The sequence below is a fragment of the Giraffa tippelskirchi genome, chromosome 1 (genome assembly GCF_054371585.1).
Source record: "Giraffa tippelskirchi isolate mGirTip1 chromosome 1, T2T-mGirTip1v1.2.pri, whole genome shotgun sequence".
Lineage (NCBI taxonomy): Eukaryota > Metazoa > Chordata > Mammalia > Artiodactyla > Giraffidae > Giraffa > Giraffa tippelskirchi.
The window spans coordinates 104,876,946-104,894,468 of record NC_137275.1 but is presented as its reverse complement, the minus strand read 5'-3'; the positions used below and the strand labels follow the sequence as shown (position 1 = coordinate 104,894,468).

The window sequence follows — 17,523 nt, the reverse complement described above, 5'->3', positions numbered from 1 at the left end:
TTTTTTAGTTCACGTCTGTGGCTGATGAGTTGTCTCATTTCCATTTGCCCTAAAAGTCTTTATTTTGCTTTCACTTTCGAAACGTGTTTTTGTTGGGTATAGAATTCCAGGTTGGTGGTTATTTGTTTTTCAGCATTTTACAGATGCCAGTCCATCATCTTCTGACTTCCTTGTTCTTGAAGTCAGCTCTCAGTCTTGCTGTGCCATTAAAAGCCTCTGAGCGCTTGAACATTTTCTTCTTGCCTTAGGCACCCGCAGAGCTGCTGAAACCAATGTGCGGTTTGCATTTTTGAGTCAATGGTCTGATTCTTGATCCAACTCTTGCCACTGTCCCTGTCCGTCAGTTCAGTCGCTCAGTGTCTGACCCGTTGTGACCCCATGGGCTGCAGCATGCCAGGCTTCTCTGTCCATCACCACTCCCGGAGCTTGCTCAAGCTCATGTCCATCGAGTCAGTGATGTCGTCCAACCATCTCGTCCTCTGTCGTCTCCATCTCCTCCTGCCTTCAGTCTTCCCCAGCATCAGGTTCTTTTCCAATGAGTCAGTTCTTCGCATCAGGTGGCCAAAGTATTGGAGCTTCAACATCAGTCTTTCCAGTGAATATTCAGGACCGATTTGCTTTAGGATTGACTGGTTGCATCTCCTTGCAGTCCACGGGGCTGTCAAGAGTCTTCTCCAACACCACAGTTCAGAAGCATCGATTCTTCGGCGTTCAGCCTTCTTCATGGGCCAACTCTCAAGTCCATACATGACTACCTGAAAAAACATAGCTTTGACTAAATGAACCTTTGTCGGCAAAGTAACGTCTCTGCTTTTTAATATGCTGTCTAGGGTTGTCATAGCTTTCCTTCCAAGGAGCAAGCGTCTTTTAATTTCACCATCTGCCTTAATTTTGGAGCCCAAGAAAATAAAGTCTGTCGCTGTTTCCATTGTTTCCCCATTTATTTGCCATGAAGTGATGGGGCCGGATGCCGTGATCTTCCTTTTTTGAATGTTGAGTGTTATGCCAGCTTTTTCACTCTCCTCTTTCACTTTCATTAAGAGGCTCTTTAGTTTCAACCCCTGTAGACATTTCTTATTCCCCTTTCTGTCTTTTCCCCACTGTGAGGGGCCCCCTTTATAGATTTTAACAACGTAGTTTAACAACGGGCTCCTTCAGTATATTCTATACTTTCCGCCCTCTTATATATGTATTTTTAACCGATCCATTCTTCAGTTCACTGATCCTGTCTTCAGCTACGTCCAATTTGATGTTAAGCCCAGAGACTGAGTTTTTAAATTGAGTCACTGTTATTGTAAAGTTCTAGAATCGGTTGTGATTCTCAGAAATTTTTCCTTTTGTCAAGTATCTTTTTGAGCAGGTGAAGTTTGCATCTGATACCTCTAGCGTACCTCTGATATGCTGATATACATCTGACACCTGTGGAGCTGTTTCAGTTCTTTTTCTCTTGGTCCTGTTTGTGGTTACACCCCTTTTTGCTTTTTTGGTTGCATGTTGGACATGATGTATGGAAAACCCTAGAGGTTCTGAGTGATGCTGTCTTCTCCAGAGTTTCCTCTGACGCAGACCTCCAGTGGGGACAGAGCTGTCTGTTCACTCGGGCCTGAGTGACTTGACTGGGGGCTCCTTGTAAGCTCAGTCTCAGCAGCCTTCACCCACTTTCCCCCCCAACCCCAGGGAGGAGCCCTCCAGCGTCTCCGTCTGCAAGCCTGGGGTCCCTCCCAGGGCCCCTCCTTCTCGGCAGGTCCTGAAGCCCACCGTCTGTCTCCTGAGCGCCACGAGGTGATTGATACTCAGCGCTCAGCCGGTTTGGGCAGAGTGTTGGGTCCGTTTTCTGTGCCTCCCTTTTCTTGGGGAGCTTGGTCTCTAACATCCGGACTGAGTTGTCAGGCCTGTGCTTGAATTTTTGTCTTCCCAGCCCAAGGAACCATCCAGAGCTGTGTTAGCCAGTCCCCTCTGCTTGACTTTTTGCCTGCCTTTTCTTCCCAGAGTCAGCTTTGTTCAAATGCCCCAAGGGAAGGAGCAGCCCTCTCAGCCTCTGGCTCCCTCCCTGGGCTTCCCTTTTGTTTGAAATCTTGGATTGTGGCTGCCTAAGGACCTCTTTTCAAATGTATTTAGCTTTTCTAGCTTTTGGCAGGCTGACCTACAGGCTGCTTGTGTCTGTAACTGGAAGTGGGGAAGCCCTGGGTGCCTTCTCTCATCTGAAGCCACATGTAAAAGTCACAGTAATTCTACTGATCATCTTTATTTGATACCAGGGAAAACATGAACCAGGAGTCCTTGCTTAGTACCCACGGTTGTGTTTCTGATCAGAATCCCCAGGTTGCCGGGCTGTTTCAGTGCCACTTGAACTTGGGAAGGAGGTAGAGCAAGCAGCCCACTCGGCCTGGGGGCAGAGCAGCCGGTCTCCCCTCTTCCTCAGCCCCTGCCGGTCTCCCCTCTTCCTCTGCCCCTGCCGGTCTCCCCTCTTCCTCTGCCCCTGCCGGCCCAGGGCAGGCCTCGTGATGACCGGCTGGTGGTGGAGGAGAAGGCTGAGGGGGAAGGGGTTCGGTGACGTGTATTCTGTGACGTGGTCACATGCGAGTTTACTTTTTCAGTTTGAAAAAAATGACTGCTTTTAGTCTTCCCTCCAGTTTCACGTTAAGGTTGAAAATGAAGATTTTATTCTTAAATTTGAGTACAGTGATTTTACAGTCTTTCTGAAAGCAACAGTTGAGGTTTTCAAAAGACATCTCAGAAAACTCCAGTAGATAAAGCCAAAAAAACAGAATGTGCTCCGGGTGAACTGCGGGCGGGACCCCAAACTGTCCTGTGTCTCTCCCGGAGTCTGTAATGGCTGAGATGGGTGGATATAGAACCCCAAGCACCCTCAGGACTGAGGTCCTCAAGTGACAGCAGAGGTCCCGGCTGAGCCAGGAGCAGTGTGGCCTGTGCCCCAGTGAGTGGAGAGCCGCGAGGGTGGGAGTGGAGCCGGGAGAGGGGGTGGGAGACTCGGGGGCGGAGGGAGGGGCAGCACCTAGGGGGGTCTGGGAGGCGCTGGCTGTCGGGGCTCGAGGCAGGGACACCCCTGAACCTCCACCGTGCAGCCCCCACGGGGCAGAGTTGTCTGGCCGCCCAGGGTTGAAGTTAAGAGAGCGAGTTCGCAACAGGTTGAGTGAACCCCTGTACCCACTGTGGGTTCATGTTAAGTGCCTGGAGCGAGGTTGGTCAAGCCCTTGCTGAGCTCGATTGAGAGAGTCAGTCAGGGAGGACCGAGCTCAGGGTGAGAGTGAGGGGCAGCTAGTGTGGTGAGTCCTCCTCAGCTGGGTGGGTTCTGGGGACGCCCTTGAGTTCAGGGGTGCCCTTTCACTAGCCTCACTGGAGGCTTGTTTAGGGGGTGGAGGGGCAGAAGTCCACTTAGAAGACATGCTCATTCCTAGTGGTGGTGGTTTCTGAAGCAGTTCATACTGTTCGGTTCAACTGTGAACCAGTACCTTGCAGGGTCATGTTTGACGGTGGGCCTGAGCTGTGGGCACGGCCTTCCTTCTCCCGCACCCCACACTCACCTGCCGTCTTTTTGGCAGCCCCTCCCCCTTCTCGGCGCCCTTGATGGTGGGCCTGAGCCCAGCCCCCCTGTTACCACGGAGCCCCTTGTGACTGAGTGGGTTCCGGGTTCCGGGCTCCTGGGAGACGTGCTGGAGGCAGAGCCTTCGTGCCATTTCTTCTTGAGACACCGGTGCTGGTGGACATAGTGTGAGAGCGGTGGTCATAGTGTGAGAGCTGTGTGTGTGAGAGTAGTGTGTGTGAGAGCGGGGTGTGAGAGGAGGGTGTGAGAGTGGGGTGTGAGAGTGGGGTGTGTGAGAGTGATGTTCATGGTGTGAATAGCCATGGTCGTAGTGTGAATAGTGGTGGTGATAGCTCCGTTGCTCAGGTATCTGGTAGTGAACCAGCAGTTGCCCCCGAGTGGGGGGCTGCCCCCATCCGTGAGGATGGGTCGCAGAAAGGCCCGCGTCTGGGCGCTTTTTCAGTGCTGCTACCCCAAGGCAAAGGCCAAGACGAGGAAGAATTTGGACGCGGCCCAAGTCCTGGATGCAGAGCTGCTTGAGGTGAGAGCAGATGGAGGCTGGGCTCGTCGGATCGGCCCTCACGCGGTGAAGCACTGGGGTCGTGTTTCTTGTTAGCACGGTTGTGGGCCCTGCCGGCCAGGGCATTTCGGCCTTAGTGGGCAGGATCGACCCCAGCAGGTTTACCTTGTAAGAGGTTGTGCAGGTGCTGCTTGGAGGATGGGCGGAGGCCCCACAAGAAGGGAAACACTGGCTGGATGAGTCTCTGGGGCATGTGGATCGAGCTAGAGAGTCCGTCCTTGAAGCAGAAATGCTAAGCCTCTTAACGTCTCTCATCTTACAAAGCACAGGACAGTGTGTCCAGTATCTTAATGACGGGTACCTACTGCTTACGTGTATAACATACACCCTCATAGCTTCACATGTCTACTACATGCCTCTTGCAAGTGTTGGGCACTGTTTACTGAATGACTGGGTGACTTCAGTGGAGTCAGGCTAACGGATGGCCCTGGGGTGCCATCAGCCTTTTTCCCAGGGGAACACTCCAAAGCCTGGTGGCCTTGTAGACCTTTCCTTTTTTCTTCACTCTCCCCAGTGATTCTAGGTCACTTGTCTGTGTGTTGTTTAAGAATCTCTTTATGCACTTTGTTGTTGGATTTATGTTTAGGAAAGTTTCTCAGACGTCCCTGGGTCTTGAGAAGGCAGGCTTGGATTCCGGGTTCTCCCCTGCCACGTGCCTGTCAGGTCGAGGTGGAGGCTGCAGGCCGGTCTGAGTTGTGGTGGTCTGTGTGGTCTTGGGGTCAGCAGACCCCTCTTCTCTGGAGGGGCAAGGAGATCCTTTGTGTGGATCTTGGAAAGACTTGGCAGGGTCAGTCTTCAGCATCTTGCTCTCTTTTTAATTTGTGTTTGCATTTAGTTACTTACTCATTTCACTGTTTTCTAGGATTTTGCTACGCTTACCGAAGGACTAAATGTATGCAGGCAGCAGCTTCTTGAAAGAGAAGAAGAAATCGCTGAGCTGAAAGCCGAAAGGAACAACACCGGGGTCAGTAGGGGGATTGTCACGTGTTGACATTTGCCTTGCGGGGGTCACCACTGGGCTCCGTGTTGCTGTCTTTAAACTCTGTCTGTTTTCAAGTTATTTTTCACATCTTCCCTCTGAGCAGACCGAGGTGGATCAGTTTGGGGTTCTCATACCTTGCTTCAAATTTATGATGAGAGCTAATGTAATTTTAGTACATTTGAGGGGGGAGTTCTCTTAACTTACATTTTTGTCCATGCTCCACTTTGTGTGGGATCTTAGTTCCCTGACCAGGGATTAAAACCTATGTCCCCTGCAGAAGTGTGGAGTCTTAACTACTGGGCCACTGTGGAAGTCCACTCTAACTTTAGGCTGAACTGGCAGGATTCCGACTTGCCTTAGCATGGTTTCGGCTTTAGCATGAGGCTGAGAGGAGTTATCGGCCCTGAATTCAAGCATGAGGTTGAACGTGCTCCTTTGGCCCCGCCCTGCAGCTGCTGCTGGAGCGTCTGGAGCGCCTGGTTTCCCAGTACATGCCGTCCCTCCGGATGACGGCGGATGAGCAACAGGCGCAGTCCCCAGCCGGCATGACCAGTGAGGTGGAGGTGCTCAGGGCGCTGAAATCGCTGTTCGAGCACCACAAGGCCCTGGACGAGAAGGTACCAGCCACCTGGCCGTCTTGAATTTGTACACTTGCTGCCTTGTTAGGTGGATGCTGCACGTATTTATGTAACTAGTTGACTTTTGAGCTTCTTGAATTTTTGTAAATAGGTTCTTTCTGTAAGAAGACAGAGTTTTATATGGTTAAAAAGCGTTGCCTGCATACATGCTCAGTCATGTCCGAGTCTTTACGACGCTGTGGACTGCAGCCCACCGCGCTCCTCTCTTCATGGGACTTCTCAGGCTAGAATACTGGACTGGGTGGGCATCTTCTACTCCAGTGGATCTTCTTGACCCAGGGATTGAACCTGCCCTCTTCATTGGCAGGCACATTCTTTACCACTGAGCCACTTGGGAAGCCCGCAGTTAAAAAGTGTTAGTTGGCATAAATGACTCAAGATTGATTATATTCTGTATATCAATTTGCATTTAAAAACTGGGTAATAGAATTAATTTAGGATAACATTTTGTTGTCTCAAACTTAGAATTTAAAGCTGTTAAGAAGGAGATTTTCTTAACGTTAAGATCAATGAGAGACATTAAAGGTATTCTGTTACAGTAGCCATGTATTAGGGTGAGTATACAATAAGAAGTGCCCTAAGGTATATGCACACATCAACACACAGTGACTCGGCCCCTTTTATTTGAGTTGAGAGAGCGATTATGAGTAGCACGCGAAAGGTGGAGTTTGTTAGAAGAAGGATTAGGTGCCACATGTAACGGGGTAAGTTTGATCAGTCATCGTGTAATTTCAGTTAAGGGTTTGTCATTTGCATCCTTTCATTTTAAAAAAGTATGAAGGCTGTAGTGGTGGACATCAGAGGTTATTTATCTTTCTGATTGAGGACCTGCCCACCTGGGTTATTTTAATGACTAGTAAACTAGACTTGTGGTTCAGAGCTACAGAATCTCTTAAGTACCCATTTGTCCAGTAGAAGACAAATTCTGACTCTAATCACCTGGTTGTATTCGCGATGGATAGCATCACCGTGAATTTTCTTTTTATATTCTGTTTTCAGTTTAGAGTTGAGTTTTTCCAAGTGGAGTTCTGCTGTCTTTACTTACTTCTTTAAGTTCAGTTCAGTCACTCAGTCGTGTCTGACTCTTTGCGACCCCATGAGTCACAGCACGCCAGGCCTCCCTGTCCATCACAAACTCCCAGAGTTCACCCAAACCCATGTCCATCGAGTTCATGATTACCATCGATTGATCTCATCCTCCATCTTTCCCAGCATCAGGGCTTTTTCCAATGAGTCAGCTCTTTGCATCAGGTGGCCAGAGTATTGGAGTTTCAGCTTCAACATCGGTCCTTCCAATGAACACCCAGGACAGATCTCCTTTAGGATGGACTGATTGGCTCTCCTTGCAGTTCAAGGGGCTCTCAAGAGTCTTCTCCCACACCACAGTTCAAAGGCATCAATTCTGCGGCGCTCAGCTTTCTTCACCGTCCGACTCTCACATCCATACACGACCACTGGAAAAACCATAGCCTTGACTAGACGGACTTTTGTTGGCAAAGTAATGTCTCTGCTTTTAAATATGCCATCTAAGTTGGCCATAACCTTCCTTCCAAGGAGTAAGCGTCTTTCAATTTCATGGCTACAATCACGATCAGCAGTGATTTTGGGGCCCAAAAACGTGAAGTCTGACACTGTTTCCACAGTTTCCCCATCTATTTCCCATGAAGTGATGGGACCTGATGCCATGATCTTAGTTTTCTGAACGTTGAGCTTTAAGCCAACTTTTTCACTCTCCTCTTTCACTTTCATCAAGAGGCTCTTTAGTTCTTTTCCACTTTCTGCCGTAAGGGTGGTGTCATCTGCATATCTGAGGTTATTGATGTTTCTCCCGGCAGTCTCGATTCCAGCTTGTGTTTCATCCAGCCCAGCGTTTCTCATGATGTACTCGGCATATAAGTTAAATAAGCAGGGTGACAAGGACACAGACTTGACGTCCTCCTTTTCCTATTTGGAACCAGTCTGTTGTTCCATGTCCAGTTCTAACTGTTGCTTCCTGACCTGCGTACAGGTTTCCCAAGAGACAGGTCAGATGGTCTGGTATTCCCATCTCTTTCAGAATTTTCCACAGGTGATTGTGATCCACACAGTCAAAGGCTTTGTTTGGCATAGTCCATAAAGCAGAAATTGATGTTTTTCGGGAACTCTCTTGCTTTTTCGATGATCCAGCAGATATTGGCAAATTGATCTCTGGTTCCTCTGCCTTTTCTAAAATCAGCTTGAACATCTGGAAGTTCACGGTTCACCTATCGCTGAAGCCTGGCTTAGAGAATTTTAAGCATTACTTTACTAGCACGTGAGATGAGTGCCATTGTGCGGTAGTTTGAGCATTCTTTGGCATTGCCTTTCTTTGGGATTGGGATGAAAACTGACCATTTCCAGTCCTGTGGCCACCGCTGAGTTTTCCATATTTGCTGGCATATTGAATATAGCACTTTCACAGCATCATCTTTCAGGATTTGAGATAGCTCAACGGGAATTCCATCAGCTCCACTAGCTTTGTTTGTAGTGATGCTTCCTAAAGTCCGGTGGACTTCACGTTTAGCAGATGATTCTTAAAGAGCAGAATAACTGGGGAAAGCTACTAACGGATGGGGTGCTTGATGTAAATCCCGAGCAAGTAAACATGCCAAGCACCAATGGAAAGGCAAGTCCTCGGTCTCGCTCTCTGTCTGGTTCTCGCCTTACCATCTAGTCTCTGCGGGGCTGTTGGGACCTGTCAGCAATGCACCATGTAGATCTGAGTGGCCGTGAGGGTCGTGTGGGCTCCCAGAGTGCAGAAGAAAGTTTTGACCTCACCGATTGCCCGGAAATGCTGTGTTCCCTGACTCCCAAAACAAGGCTGTCTAAGGCTTCCTTTCTCCCTTAGAGATCCTCCGACGGCTCCCCAAGCCACGAGGAAGACCTGGCTAAGGTGATCGAGCTCCAGGAAGTCATCGAGAGGCAGTCAGGGGAGCAGAGCCAGTTGACGGAGTGCCTGGCAAACCTCTCTGCCTACGTGAGAGAGCTGGAGGAGGACCTGGACACGGCCAGGAAGGAGCTCCTCACGTCCGAGGAAGCGAACAGACAGCTACAGCGGGATGTCCGCGCAGTGAGTGACAGCGGACGTGTCTGTTGTCCTGAGGTGGAATGTGGGTCCCTTGTTCTCCCAGTGATCTGAGCTTTGGGATGGCTGCGTGAGTAGGAGCAGAGCGCTGGCGAGACCGCGACTGGCGGCCTCCCCGCCTCTGCGTCGAGATCTCTGGGGTAGAAGAGGCCTGGTCCAGGCGGTCCATTGGCAGTGGAGCAACACGAGGGCATCCCTAGCGCTGTGCTCACCCTGGGTGTGGACTCCTCATTTCTACAAGTTCTAGGGTGCCCAGTGTGTTCCTCTTCGAAAAATTCATTCATCCATTCATTCATTTATTGGAGTCCAGTTGCTTTACTTTGTATTGGAGAAGGCAGTGGTACCCCACTCCAGTACTCTTGCCTGGAAAATCCCATGGATGGAGGAGCCTGGTAGGCTACGGTCCATGGGGTGGCTAAGAGTCGGACACAACTGAGCGACTTCACTTTCACTTTTCCCTTTGATACACTGGAGAAGGAAATGGCAACCCACTCCAGTATTCTTGCCTGGAGAATCCCAGGGACAGGGGAGCCTGGTGGGCTACCGTCTGTGGGGTCGCACAGAGTCGGACACGACTGAAGCGACTTAGCAGTTAGCAGTTGCTTTACACTGCTGTGTCAATGTCTGCTGTACAGCAAAGTGAATCCGTCATATATATATATATATATATTTATATTTATATTTATATTTATATATATACATATATATACGTGTGTGTGTGTGTGTGTGTGTGTCTACATATATCCCTCTTTTTAGATTTCCTACCCATTTACTTCACCACAGAGCCCTGAGTAGACTGCCCTGTGCTGTAGAGTAGGTCCTTACTCGTTGTTGACTTTACGCATAGTCTCAGTAGTGTACATACGTCAACCCCAGTCTCCCAGTTCATCCCCCCCACCTGCCTGTCGAATGTATACCTGATGATGCTGAAATTTCCTTCGGGTTCACTCAGGCGAGTCTGGTGACGTCTGTGGAGCCCGTTCTCTCGGAGAGATGGGAGCCCGCTGTGTGGGCCCTGCTGAGGCAGCTTGCCTGGCCGTCTTCTCTAGTTTTCTGAGGTTCTGCTCCTTGAGGGGATGTGTGACATTGATACCGGCGGTCAGACAGGTCGAGTGGCGTTTGCTCACCCTCAGAGCCTCAGGCCCGTGCTGTGTAACCATGTAGAGTCATGATGTTTCTGGTGGTCGTGTCTGCGGCTGTCACGACTGATGAGAAACCGCCTAACGGTCATTGTGAAAAGAGAAGAGTGCTGAGGGTTCGGGCCTCCTCCTGTGAGCCTCACCTCTCCTTTGTAGGCAGACAGACAGCGCCCACCCTGCCCCACCCCTCCCCCGTGAGACCGTCTCAGACAGAACCCCTCCGACATGTGCTACAGCAGCTGTGCTTGTTTAGTAGCTTGGTGTGAGTAATTCTCTGTGAGAGCTCAAGGTGAGAACTCAAAACAGAATATTTGCACGCTTGTATAACCTTTTCCCACTACTCTTTGGCAACAGGAGGAGATTAGGTGGCAGAGTTCAATATGTAGAGAATTCTGGGAAAAGCGGCCTTGAGACCTTTCACTTTTAATGTCAGGCCTTTGCCCACATTGGTTACTTAGTAGTCGACTACGGAGGGACCTGCAGTGGATTTTGACCGGGAGGACGGGAGTTGCACCAGCAGCAAGTTCTGGTCCTGGTTTGACCCTTTCATACATGTGGTGTAAGTCTGCTTTAGAAGAATTAGGCTTGAGAAGGCTGCTTCCAGTTGTGTTAAGCTTTGACTTCTGTTTCCACTCATTACTATTACTTGAATTCTGAGGAAATTGCATGAGAGTTTTCCGACTTTTACCCGAGGAAACGAGCCTCAGAGGTCCCTGTTGGATCTGTTGAAGGTCCCTCCCTCTTGTGGATCCAGTCCGCCTGTGTGGTGTAGCAGACAGAGGTCGTGACTTCATGCCAGATACCATTCCTCCTGGAATTCATGCAGTAACAGGGTAGTTTAGTATACTCTTTGCTGTTTGGGTTTATTATGTTGAAGAGAAGCTTGGGAAACCGAGTGGCCAGACAGAACGTTAATACAGACATATGGGTGCCAATCGTGGCAAATGTGACATTTTAAGTAGGCACGTTTTTGCTCACGTCCGAGGAAACTGCCGTGTCTAGGACTTTAATTTTGAGGACGCTAACTTTATTTTTGAGTTGAAACTTAGGATTTAGTCCAACTCTTTTACGCGTACGTGTATCGGAATGTTCCATGATAGTGACTTACCTTTTCTACTCTGCAATGCCCGGTGTAGGCCATGGTCCAGAACACGGACGTGGAGGTGCGAATCACTACCCTTGAGAGATGCTACCTTGCCGCCCAGCGCGAAGCCACCTCTGTGCACGACGACCTCAATGATAAACTTGAAAATGAAATCGCAGATAAGGATTCTATGCATCGACAGGTAACGGCTTTTACTGAACTGTGTCTGACTTTTATAGTGGTGAATTCCTGAGGAAGGAAGGTAAACACCTTTTCATGTGACTCCCACGTTGGAATTTAAGTCCCAGTGTCAAGTTCTTATTACCCTAAAATATTGCGTTCAAATTTGTGGATGTTCAGTTCAGTTCAGTCGCTCAGTCGTGTCCGAATCTTTGCAACCCGATGATCTGCAGCACGCCAGGCCTCTCTGTCCATCACCAACTCCCAGAGTCTACCCAGACCCATGTCCATCGAGTCAGTGATGCCATCCAACCATGTCATCCTCTGTCGTCCCCTTCTCTTCCTGCCTCCAATCCTACCCAGCGTTAGGGTCTTTTCCAATGAGTCAGCTCTTCGCATGAGGTGGCCAAAGTGTTGGAGTTTCAGCTTCAACATCAGTCCTTCCAATGAACACCCAGGATTGATCCCCTTTAGGATGGACTGTTTGGATCTCCTTGCACTCCAAGGGACTCTCAAGAGTCTTCTCCCACACCACAGTTCAAAGGCATCAGTTCTGTGGCGCTCAGCTTTCTTCACCGTCCGACTCTCACATCCATACATGACCACTGGAAAAACCATAGCCTTGACTAGACGGACTTTTGTTGGCAAAGTAGTGTCTCTGCCTTTAAATATGCCATCTAAGTTGGCCATAACCTTCCTTCCAAGGAGTAAGCGTCTTTCAGTTTCGTGGCTGCAGTCACCATCAGCAGTGATTTTGGAGCCCCCAAACATAAAGTCTGACACTGTTTCCACAGTTTCCCCATCTATTTCCCATGAAGTGATGGGACCTGATGCCATGATCTTAGTTTTCTGAACGTTGAGCTTTAAGCCAACTTTTTCACTCTCCTCTTTCACTTTCATCAAGAGGCTCTTTAGTTCTTTTCCACTTTCTGCCGTAAGGGTGGTGTCATCTGCATATCTGAGGTTATTGGTGTTTCTCCCGGCAGTCTCGATTCCAGCTTGTGTTTCTTCCAGCCCAGCGTCTCTCATGATGTACCCTGCGTCTAAGTTAAATAAGCAGGGTGACAAGGACACACAGCCTTGACGTCCTCCTTTTCCTATTTGGAACCAGTCTGTTGTTCCATGTCCAGTTCTAACTGTTGCTTCCTGACCTGCATACAGGTTTCCCAAGGGAGAGGTCAGATGGTCTGGTATTCCCATCTCTTTCAGAATTTTCCACAGTTGATTGTGATCCACACAGTCAAAGGCTTTGTTTGGCATAGTCCATAAAGCAGAAATTGATGTTTTTCGGGAACTCTCTTGCTTTTTCGATGATCCAGCAGATATTGGCAATTTGATCTCTGGTTCCTCTGCCTTTTCTAAAATCAGCTGGAACATCTGGAAGTTCACGGTTCACCTATCGCTGAAGCCTGGCTTAGAGAATTTTAAGCATTACTTTACTAGCACGTGAGATGAGTGCCATTGTGCGGTAGTTTGAGCATTCTTTGGCATTGCCTTTCTTTGGGATTGGGATGAAAACTGACCATTTCCAGTCCTGTGGCCACCGCTGAGTTTTCCATATTTGCTGGCATATTGAATATAGCACTTTCACAGCATCATCTTTCAGGATTTGAGATAGCTCAACTGGAATTCCATCAGCTCCACTAGCTTTGTTCGTAGTGATGCTTCCTAAAGTCCGGTGGACTTCACGTTTAGCAGATGATTCTTAAAGAGCAGAATAACTGGGGAAAGCTACTAACGGACGGGGTGCTTGATGTAAATCCCGAGCAAGTAAACATGCCAAGCACCAATGGAAAGGCAAGTCCTCGGTCTCGCTCTCTGTCTGGTTCTCGCCTTACCATCCAGTCTGTGCGGGGCTGTTGGGACCTGTCAGCAATGCACCATGTAGATCTGAGTGGCCGTGAGGGTCGTGTGAGCTCCCAGAGTGCAGAAGAAAGTTTTGACCTCACCGATTGCCCGGAAATGCTGTGTTCCCTCCCTCCCAAAACAAGGCTGTCTGTCTAAGGCTTCCTTTCCCCCTTAGAGATCCTCCGACGGCTCCCCAAGCCACGAGGAAGACCTGGCTAAGGTGATCGAGCTCCAGGAGGTCATCGAGAGGCAGTCAGGGGAGCAGAGCCAGTCGAAGGAGTGCCTGGCAAACCTCTCGGCCTACGTGAGAGAGCCGGAGGAGGACCCGGACACGGCCAGGAAGGAGCTCCTCGCGTCCGAGGAAGCGAACAGACAACCACAGCGGGATGTCCGCGAAGTGAGTGACAGCGGACGTGTCTGTTGTCCTGAGGTGGAATGTGGGTCCCTTGTTCTCCGGCTGATCTGAGCTTTGGGATGGCTGCGTGAGTAGGAGCAGAGCGCTGGCGAGACCGCGACTGGCGGCCTCCCCGCCTCTGCGTCGAGATCTCTGGGGTAGAAGAGGCCTGGTCCAGGCGGTCCATTGGCAGTGGAGCAACACGAGGGCATCCCTAGCGCTGTGCTCACCCTGGGTGTGGACTCCTCATTTCTACAAGTTCTAGGGTGCCCAGTGTGTTCCTCTTTGAAAAATTCATTCATCCATTCATTCATTTATTGGAGTCTAGTTGCTTTCCTTTTTCTTGGAGAAGGCAATGGTACCCCACTCCAGTACTCTTGCCTGGAAAATCCCATGGATGGAGGAGCCTGGTAGGCTACGGTCCATGGGGTGGCTAAGAGTCGGACACAACTGAGCGACTTCACTTTCACTTTTCCCTTTGATACACTGGAGAAGGAAATGGCAACCCACTCCAGTATTCTTGCCTGGAGAATCCCAGGGACAGGGGAGCCTGGTGGGCTACCGTCTGTGGGGTCGCACAGAGTCGGACACGACTGAAGCGACTTAGCAGTTAGCAGTTGCTTTACACTGCTGTGTCAATGTCTGCTGTACAGCAAAGTGAATCCGTCATATATATATATATATATATATATATTTATATTTATATATATATTTATATTTATATTTATATATATATTTATATTTATATATATATATATATATATATACGTGTGTGTGTGTGTGTGTGTGTGTGTGTCTACATATATCCCTCTTTTTAGATTTCCTACCCATTTACTTCACCACAGAGCCCTGAGTAGACTGCCCTGTGCTGTAGAGTAGGTCCTTACTCGTTGTTGACTTTACGCATAGTCTCAGTAGTGTACATACGTCAACCCCAGTCTCCCAGTTCATCCCCCCCACCTGCCTGTCGAATGTATACCTGATGATGCTGAAATTTCCTTCGGGTTCACTCAGGCGAGTCTGGTGACGTCTGTGGAGCCCGTTCTCTCGGAGAGATGGGAGCCCGCTGTGTGGGCCCTGCTGAGGCAGCTTGCCTGGCCGTCTTCTCTAGTTTTCTGAGGTTCTGCTCCTTGAGGGGATGTGTGACATTGATACCGGCGGTCAGACAGGTCGAGTGGCGTTTGCTCACCCTCAGAGCCTCAGGCCCGTGCTGTGTAACCATGTAGAGTCATGATGTTTCTGGTGGTCGTGTCTGCGGCTGTCACGATTGATGAGAAACCGCCTAACGGTCATTGTGAAAAGAGAAGAGTGCTGAGGGTTCGGGCCTCCTCCTGTGAGCCTCACCTCTCCTTTGTAGGCAGACAGACAGCGCCCACCCTGCCCCACCCCTCCCCCGTGAGACCGTCTCAGACAGAACCCCTCCGACATGTGCTACAGCAGCTGTGCTTGTTTAGTAGCTTGGTGTGAGTAATTCTCTGTGAGAGCTCAAGGTGAGAACTCAAAACAGAATATTTGCACGCTTGTATAACCTTTTCCCACTACTCTTTGGCAACAGGAGGAGATTAGGTGGCAGAGTTCAATATGTAGAGAATTCTGGGAAAAGCGGCCTTGAGACCTTTCACTTTTAATGTCAGGCCTTTGCCCACATTGGTTACTTAGTAGTCGACTACGGAGGGACCTGCAGTGGATTTTGACCTGGAGGACGGGAGTTGCACCAGCAGCAAGTTCTGGTCCTGGTTTGACCCTTTCATACATGTGGTGTAAGTCTGCTTTAGAAGAATTAGGCTTGAGAAGGCTGCTTCCAGTTGTGTTAAGCCTTGACTTCTGTTTCCACTCATTACTATTACTTGAATTCTGAGGAAATTGCATGAGAGTTTTCCGACTTTTACCCGAGGAAACGAGCCTCAGAGGTCCCTGTTGGATCTGTTGAAGGTCCCTCCCTCTTGTGGATCCAGTCCGCCTGTGTGGTGTAGCAGACAGAGGTCGTGACTTCATGCCAGATACCATTCCTCCTGGAATTCATGCAGTAACAGGGTAGTTTAGTATACTCTTTGCTGTTTGGGTTTATTATGTTGAAGAGAAGCTTGGGAAACCGAGTGGCCAGACAGAACGTTAATACAGACATATGGGTGCCAATCGTGGCAAATGTGACATTTTAAGTAGGCACGTTTTTGCTCACGTCCGAGGAAACTGCCGTGTCTAGGACTTTAATTTTGAGGACGCTAACTTTATTTTTGAGTTGAAACTTAGGATTTAGTCCAACTCTTTTACGCGTACGTGTATCGGAATGTTCCATGATAGTGACTTACCTTTTCTACTCTGCAATGCCCGGTGTAGGCCATGGTCCAGAACACGGACGTGGAGGTGCGAATCACTACCCTTGAGAGATGCTACCTTGCCGCCCAGCGCGAAGCCACCTCTGTGCACGACGACCTCAATGATAAACTTGAAAATGAAATCGCAGATAAGGATTCTATGCATCGACAGGTAACGGCTTTTACTGAACTGTGTCTGACTTTTATAGTGGTGAATTCCTGAGGAAGGAAGGTAAACACCTTTTCATGTGACTCCCACGTTGGAATTTAAGTCCCAGTGTCAAGTTCTTATTACCCTAAAATATTGCGTTCAAATTTGTGGATGTTCAGTTCAGTTCAGTTCAGTTCAGTCGTTCAGTCGTGTCCGAATCTTTGCAACCCGATGATCTGCAGCACGCCAGGCCTCTCTGTCCATCACCAACTCCCAGAGTCTACCCAGACCCATGTCCATCGAGTCAGTGATGCCATCCAACCATGTCATCCTCTGTCGTCCCCTTCTCTTCCTGCCTCCAATCCTACCCAGCGTTAGGGTCTTTTCCAATGAGTCAGCTCTTCGCATGAGGTGGCCAAAGTGTTGGAGTTTCAGCTTCAACATCAGTCCTTCCAATGAACACCCAGGATTGATCCCCTTTAGGATGGACTATTCGGATCTCCTTGCACTCCAAGGGACTCTCAAGAGTCTTCTCCCACACCACAGTTCAAAGGCATCAGTTCTGTGGCGCTCAGCTTTCTTCACCGTCCGACTCTCACATCCATACATGACCACTGGAAAAACCATAGCCTTGACTAGACGGACTTTTGTTGGCAAAGTAGTGTCTCTGCCTTTAAATATGCCATCTAAGTTGGCCATAACCTTCCTTCCAAGGAGTAAGTGTCTTTCAGTTTCGTGGCTGCAGTCACCATCAGCAGTGATTTTGGAGCCCCCAAACATAAAGTCTGACACTGTTTCCACAGTTTCCCCATCTATTTCCCATGAAGTGATGGGACCTGATGCCATGATCTTAGTTTTCTGAACGTTGAGCTTTAAGCCAACTTTTTCACTCTCCTCTTTCACTTTCATCAAGAGGCTCTTTAGTTCTTTTCCACTTTCTGCCGTAAGGGTGGTGTCATCTGCATATCTGAGGTTATTGGTGTTTCTCCCGGCAGTCTCGATTCCAGCTTGTGTTTCTTCCAGCCCAGCGTCTCTCATGATGTACCCTGCGTCTAAGTTAAATAAGCAGGGTGACAAGGACACACAGCCTTGACGTCCTCCTTTTCCTATTTGGAACCAGTCTGTTGTTCCATGTCCAGTTCTAACTGTTGCTTCCTGACCTGCATACAGGTTTCCCAAGGGAGAGGTCAGATGGTCTGGTATTCCCATCTCTTTCAGAATTTTCCACAGTTGATTGTGATCCACACAGTCAAAGGCTTTGTTTGGCATAGTCCATAAAGCAGAAATTGATGTTTTTCGGGAACTCTCTTGCTTTTTCGATGATCCAGCAGATATTGGCAATTTGATCTCTGGTTCCTCTGCCTTTTCTAAAATCAGCTGGAACATCTGGAAGTTCACGGTTCACCTATCGCTGAAGCCTGGCTTAGAGAATTTTAAGCATTACTTTACTAGCACGTGAGATGAGTGCCATTGTGCGGTAGTTTGAGCATTCTTTGGCATTGCCTTTCTTTGGGATTGGGATGAAAACTGACCATTTCCAGTCCTGTGGCCACCGCTGAGTTTTC

At 49.1% G+C, this 17,523-nt stretch overlaps 1 protein-coding gene and 1 long non-coding RNA gene across 18 annotated transcripts in view; one reads left to right on the top strand and one right to left on the bottom strand.

Moving 5' to 3' along the window:
• Positions 1-17,523, top strand: part of LOC145504594 (liprin-alpha-1-like) — a 68,139-nt gene that overhangs the window by 33,008 nt on the left and 17,608 nt on the right. For 10 of the 17 annotated variants that reach the window (XM_081485711.1, XM_081485721.1, XM_081485806.1 and 7 more), the window contains 6 exons: positions 4,987-5,088; positions 5,559-5,723; positions 8,611-8,832; positions 11,123-11,272; positions 13,274-13,495; positions 15,830-15,979. In XM_081485711.1, coding sequence (XP_081341837.1) covers positions 4,987-5,088; positions 5,559-5,723; positions 8,611-8,832; positions 11,123-11,272; positions 13,274-13,495; positions 15,830-15,979 — 1,011 coding nt within the window. The other 7 variants (XM_081485762.1, XM_081485752.1, XM_081485797.1 and 4 more) reach the window with 7 other exon arrangements.
• Positions 2,641-10,573, bottom strand: LOC145505778 (uncharacterized). Its single transcript, XR_014053290.1, has 2 exons — positions 9,765-10,573; positions 2,641-5,842 (listed from the first exon to the last, which is right to left on the bottom strand). It is a non-coding gene; the product is annotated as an uncharacterized LOC145505778 (long non-coding RNA).